The 6,349-nt window shown below is 42.5% G+C and overlaps 1 protein-coding gene across 1 annotated transcript; it reads right to left on the bottom strand.

Moving 5' to 3' along the window:
* Nucleotides 1–2,087: 2,087 nt before the first annotated feature.
* LOC121682117 (TOG array regulator of axonemal microtubules protein 1-like) lies at nt 2,088–6,006 on the bottom strand. Its single transcript, XM_042062140.1, has 8 exons — nt 5,770–6,006; nt 4,832–5,300; nt 4,407–4,611; nt 4,003–4,108; nt 3,581–3,813; nt 3,186–3,344; nt 2,430–2,555; nt 2,088–2,281 (listed from the first exon to the last, which is right to left on the bottom strand). Exons 1-8 carry the CDS (start codon nt 5,887–5,889, stop codon nt 2,269–2,271), a joined length of 1,431 nt encoding a protein of 476 aa, XP_041918074.1. The 5' UTR covers nt 5,890–6,006; the 3' UTR covers nt 2,088–2,268.
* Nucleotides 6,007–6,349: the final 343 nt, after the last annotated feature.

Here is a 6,349-nt window from a genome sequence, read left to right as displayed (position 1 = left end):
CTACACTTGAAACAGTATGTTTTTATTTATTGTTGCAGGGTTCCCACGGGTCATGGAATTTCTGGAATATCATGGAATTTTAGAAAGTCTATTCCAGAGATGGAAAGCCAGGGGATTTTATCATTTTTGGGACAAAGTCATGGAATATCAGAGAATTTTGTTGTAGCAGTTTAAATTTGACTTGCCAAAATACATTAATACAAATATATTGTCATGCAGAATTGGTGTATATCTGGGGCCGTATTCACAAAGCCTTTTATCTTACCACTAGTTTTTTTTTGCACATAAATCTTGAATTTTATCAACCAAAATGAAGAGCAAAATATCATGAGTCAAAATATGTATGCCAACATCAAACACCACATGTGCATCAGTAATAAGATTTGGATTATTTTCTGGGCTCTTATGAGTGTTTTAACAAAAAAAGCCAATCGGCGGAATTTCCTTTTTTTTTTTTCAAATCAGAGGTCGACTTTGAAGGCCTGTATAGCCACAAAGCTACAAGATTCAACTTGCTATCATACCATTTTATACTACAGAGATATGTAGCTTTCAGAAAAATATAGTGAGAATTTGCCCCCAAGTGGTAGTGACGACCCCCTGTGGCTCATGGACTAATAGACCTACGGATAGATGCAGTAGGCTAGGCTATCTTTGCAACATTATTAAATTAATCGGTCACCATATACCTACGTTTGCAAAGAGGAGAACATTTTAATTTGATTCACAATGAAACGTTACATTTAATTTACATGTTGACAATGAGTAGTTGTGGTTGTTGTTGGTGGCGTTATAGTATCCCTTTTATGCCTACAATGCAAAATTGTTCCCTCGCGAAGCTCCTGTTGCCGCAATACGTGAAATGACACAAAAAAGCTGTTTGTGAATAGGTCTTATATAGTGAGTTAGTCCTCTCGACTTCTTTTAAGCTGTCCCAGACTTAGGTGCTACTTTTAGGTCTAAAATGCTTAGTGAATTACTTAACCTACGTAAACGGATATGTACAGTATGACTGAAAGCGCTATAAAACCCTAATGGAATAAGGGATACAATCCCAAATAACGTTAATCAACCAACCATGTTGATGCTAGGAATGCAGTGACAGGAAGAAAGGCAATTATATATCTAATGTAACATTAGCTTAGCGTTATTATGCACACAAACATATTGGGCTAGTTACCTAATGTTATTCAAAGTGTTTCAAAGTATATCTGATTAGGAAAGTACAATAAGCTGTTAACAAAAGGTGTTATCCATGAATGATACCCCCCTTTAAATTCTCACAGTTGTTTACAGTGCAAACTACATTGCTATCATTCTCTTGTTTGTAGTTAGCAAGCTAGCACTTGTTTTAGCTAGAGACACTTGACCATGTAAGGGAGGGGGGGGGGGGGGGGGGGGGGGCAGATTGCTACACAGTGCTTACATTTTGACCTTAAGCCTGCTGCTGAGATTTGCGCCCAGTCTTAGTGAGAGGATGGCTTAAGCCTAGATGGTGCACATGGATTATAGATATATCAGGTTGGACTTAAAACGCTGAGTTAAGACCAGAGTAGTTTATAGGTATAGCTCTCACCCCTACCTCGGCCACGATCACAGTAGCAGGACCTGAGGAGGGGGAAGAGAATAAGAGAAGATCGTCAGGTGGTGGCTTTAGAAAATGCAAGCTTCTGCTTATTCATAAGGCAGCAGTGTTGTTAGGTTCCGCAGCGTCCTCCTAAAGGTGAAATTCCCCTGAAAATTCATAAAGGCATTTACATGGAGTAATAAGATTTGGTGTGGAAAGTAGGAGGGAAAGCAATCTAACTTATGTTTCCCGTAATCCTTTTTCAAGAAAATGTAAATAATTTATTGTTTCCAACTGATAATGCTAAAACATCATCAAACCTGGGTTGTTTCTTAACCAATGACTTCAAGGACTTTGCTTTCTTGTCACCACGAGTATGTCGGCTATTAAAAATAATAAACATTTTGGTTGGACCTCTTTGCACTTGATTTTCAGCTGATCAAAATGAGTGTTCATTACTGTTTATTGTTTCAAAGTTTTATAAAGTTGAATCAGTGCAGACAAACATATTTTTTCATTTTTGTTTCTTTATTTTATGTGTGAAAAGGATGTGCATTAGCGTATCTCTACAGCACTGCCCTGTGTGTGTGTGTCTGTGTGTGTGTGTGTGTGTGTGTCTGTGTGTTTTGTCACACATGGTGGTGTTGTGTGTGTGTCTGTGACCCTGTGGGTGCGGTCTCGGCCTGGCTCTGATGTCCACTTCAACGCAAAGGTCTGGCGGGGGAAAAAACAGCACATTACCAAGACAATTTACACTGTATGTTCACAGATTAAACAATACTGAATAGCTAGTCACTTTGATAAATAAATGTAAAGTAAAAGTGTTTAGTGTTTATGGTGTCCGGTGATGTTTCCAGTCCACCTTTTCTGGCATTTGTTAATAAAGTCCTTCATGCGGATTTGATCACTCAGAGGGGCGAACCTTTCCACCATCTTGATGAGGTCGGGATGGGAGGCCACTACAGACAGAATGTTACGGGCCTGATTCCTGTTTCAGACACAAAATACATCAGCACCCATTGATTCACTGATTCATTAGTTTATGATGTATAAGCATATAAGTATTATGGCTTTAACATCATTTTGATGGTACACTGACTTATAATTGGAAAAATGGCATGTTTGTCATTGCCTCTGGCCCTCCTAAAAGATCTCATATCTCATATAGTATGTAATGTTAACTTATGTAGCCTAGGTGAACCCTGCCAAATCTATGTTTGAATTTACTCAGCAGATTCTCAGAGACTTTGGAATTGAGTTAACAACTATATATAAAACATTTGTTTACAGGAAAGATGAGTCAATGGAGATTTGATAATCAGTCCGGTGTCAGCCAGGCTATAACTTTTGTGGACACTACTGGAAAGTGAATATTAAATCACAAATTCTTCACTATATTTTAGCTGTAAACACACTATTTCAATGCCATGCACTGACAGATAATTACATTCAGTATTGCTGTATGACATGAGATGACTTTTGGATACCTCATAATAGAACAGAAACTGTTGCTGATTGGCTAATTTAGAAACATTTACTTTTATGATTTTAACTGACACTTTTATACAAAGCCAATCAGTAAATGATAAGGAAACATAGAAAAAATAGGGCTCCCGACCTGACTTCCAGTGTGTTGTCAAGGGCCAGGCAGCTGGCAGTATGGATGAAGCGGGCAGTCAGGTCGTTTTTGCCGGAGAGGAGACGAGCTGCCCCTATGACCTCCGTCACTTTCTCCAGGTGCCGTGCAGTGCTCTTCCTCACGGCTGTATGTTTGTGACTAAGAAGAAGCAGAGAACCAATGAGTCACACCAAGAGAATGGATAAGCCAGAGATCCAGGGGAGACAAGGAGACAGAACCAGGAGAAACAGCTGAGACAGAGAAACAACAGACAAACTAGGTGAGTAACAACTGATACAGACATCTACATAGCCAGGTAACACAGAGAAAGTTGAGAAGCACTAGAGAGCAATTAACCAGTACAACCCTGCTCTCTTTTTCTCTCTGCCCCTAACCTGAGCCCTCCGTTGATGAGAGCGTTCATGCTGCGGATGGGGTTGGTGTTATACACCATGTACCCCAGGGCCAGATCCATGTCCTTCATGAAGCTGCTGGACTCTCCAGCCTTCAGCAGCAGTGTCCGGGCTGCGCCCTCGGCCTCCGCATCCATGTCATGCCCCAGGTGAGCAAACAGGTGGGCCAGCGTCACCATGGCAGCATGGGACACCACTGAGCGCAGGTTCTTCACCTGGTTGGGAGGAGGGAATTAGAATGACAGCTTGCACCACTTTGACTTGACATGTATAGAATACTGACAAAGGTAACATCATTTCTTTGGTAGCATCATTAAAGCATTTCAATAGATATTGCCTAGTTTGAAACAGGACAAAAGATACAACATGTGCTCCAGAATGTTTTCCAGCAGAGAGCCTCTCACCTCTTGATTGACGGCCAGACAAATATCATGCAGCCTGGGCAGCAGCACGTTGGCGTGGTGCTGAGCCAGAGACCTGATGGAGATCAGGGCCTCGATCTTCTTCCCCCTGCAGCAGCACCAACAACACACTCACATCAGAGGAACATGGTAATACATGGACTTGGTTCAAGTATTCCATCTCCAGCTACTTACCAACTCTTGCCATGTAAATCCTATGTGTTAGCATAGCCTAGACTATCTACTCTAAAGGCATGCTGTTCTTTTAACATCAATATCACATAGTCTAATCTATCTTAGCTAAAAGCCTACGATTTGTCTGGATAGCGTAATAGCTTAGCCTATCTTGGCAAAAAGCCTTTCATTTGTTAATATATCAGCCTAGACTATTTAAGCTATACTCCCACCAGTCATCGTCGCTGAGCACCGTAAAGGCCTGCAGGAGGGCCTGCTCAGGACAGGACAGTGGGCGCAGTTTGGCCAACTCTGGCAGATTCTTGGTCGGCTGGGTCTTGCTTGTATGCCTCGCCTCAGTCACTTTCCTCTTCTTCACCTCCTTATGCTCCCTCGTTTCTTCCTGCCTCCCTGCCAGAGACTCAACAGACTTTTGCTCTGGGAGGTCAAAGGTCAAATATGTTTGTCTGAAATCCTGTCTACATTTGCCTTGGCAAACAACTTTGTTATTTGTATTGATATCTGCACTGATATTTAATTAGGCTAATAAAGACTGAGTCAATATATTCTGTGTGTGAGTGTGTGTGTGTGTGTGTGTGAGAGAGAGAAAGAGAGAGAGAGAGAGAGAGACAGAGAGAGTATAAGAGAGACTACTCACCTGTCACAGCAGTGACCCCATTGAGTGATATGGTGTTCTTGAGACGGGGTAGTCTACTCTGGAACTGTCTGTGGCTGGTTGTCTTTGGGGGGGCGGGAAAAGCAGGGGCAATGGGCGAATTGAGGAAGGGCAGAGTACGGGGCGCCGGCGGGGTCCTGCGATCCACAGGACTGAGGCTGCCCACAGAGCAGCCTGTCTGGTCCGAGGCCTTGGCATCATTGAGACTGGCAAGTTTGATCTCCTCAGCGAGTTCCAGGACCTCCTGCAGGAGTTCCTTGCGAGCCTGGCACTCCTTCTGCTGAGTGCTCAGGGTTCTCAGCGTAGACCTCACAGACCGCTGCAGCTGGAGGTGGGGGGATGCAGGGGGTATGGGGGCTAGCAGCTTCCGTTGGCCATGTGCCGCACTGGCATGCAAGGGCTGGGGTGGGCCCCAACACGTGGGATCGTGGGGCAAGGTCAGAAGATGTGGCTGCAGAGAGGCAAGAGGCAACATGTCATCAAACATGGCCACCATCTACACCCTCTGACACACAACTGCCCAACCGCCATGCTGCGTTTGAAATCTTCACTGTTTCACTATAGTGCACTATTTAGTAAATAACTAAGGCATCATTATATTATTACATTATTAATGATATTATATTATAATAACATTACAAAGTAGCTGTATGAACAATATCATAATTTGTTCTAATACCTCTATGGTAACCACTAACCCAAAAAGTGTGACTGATAGTCAGATTTGACCAAAGCTGTATCCTTTCAACTTTGACCTGGAAAAGTCACTTCATAGATGCCCATCATCAAAACAAACATTGACCTTTACCCTTTCAGCATAGATGCCAAATGAAGTGCAGGGAACATTGAATATTAGATTTAGTTATAATTTAGGCTATATAAAACTGTACACCGGCTCTTAGATGTTTGAGGGAACTCACACATGCGGTACAAATCGTGTTCTGATTCTGCTCCTGCCGTAAAATCAGGAGCTGTAGCATCATTTTTTTCATCTCCTCATTTTCTGCATGGAGTTTTCCGAACTCCTTTTGAAAATCCATTGAACTTAAAATTTCGCCGACAGGAGCTACTTTAAAATAAACTGTATAGAACTTAAATATAATCTACTGAGCAAAAAAGCCAAATATCTAGGCTACTGAGAAGCGAGCGGGTGAGTCCTAAGGTGAAGATGCATCAAGTGATCTGAAATGACGATTTTCGCCCATAATGGTGACCTCACCATTATGACGTAGGGGCGCAGACAACAGACACCGGTTGCACCAACTCTTCTTTGCTACGACTGCTTATTAACTGCTAAGTTGGTCTTTGTTAATACCAGTCTTTAGAATTGACCTGTCGCTAAGCGCCACCCTTAGAACGCTGATGAGCCAATGAGAGTCCAGCCTCAACGGGACTCGGACATCAGCTCGGACAACTCCATAGGAAACAACAGGGAGGAGGCATAAAATGACAAATGAATGGTTATTTATGGAGTTCATTAACTCAAAAAACCCCGACGGA

Source organism: Alosa sapidissima, chromosome 14, assembly GCF_018492685.1.
Source record: "Alosa sapidissima isolate fAloSap1 chromosome 14, fAloSap1.pri, whole genome shotgun sequence".
Classification (NCBI taxonomy): domain Eukaryota; kingdom Metazoa; phylum Chordata; class Actinopteri; order Clupeiformes; family Clupeidae; genus Alosa; species Alosa sapidissima.
The sequence above is the reverse complement of the archived record's forward strand: the minus strand, read 5'-3'. Positions and strand labels throughout refer to the sequence as shown.

Coding starts and splice junctions, on each gene's coding strand:
- LOC121682117 (XM_042062140.1), bottom strand. CDS start 5,889: ATGGATTTTCAAAAGGAGTTCGGAAAACTCCATGCAGAAAATGAGGAG. Junction 4,109..4,406: donor GTGCTCAGCGACGATGACTG/GTGGGAGTATAG, acceptor GTGCTGCTGCAG/GGGGAAGAAGATCGAGGCCC. Junction 3,345..3,580: donor CTCATCAACGGAGGGCTCAG/GTTAGGGGCAGA, acceptor GCTTCTTCTTAG/TCACAAACATACAGCCGTGA.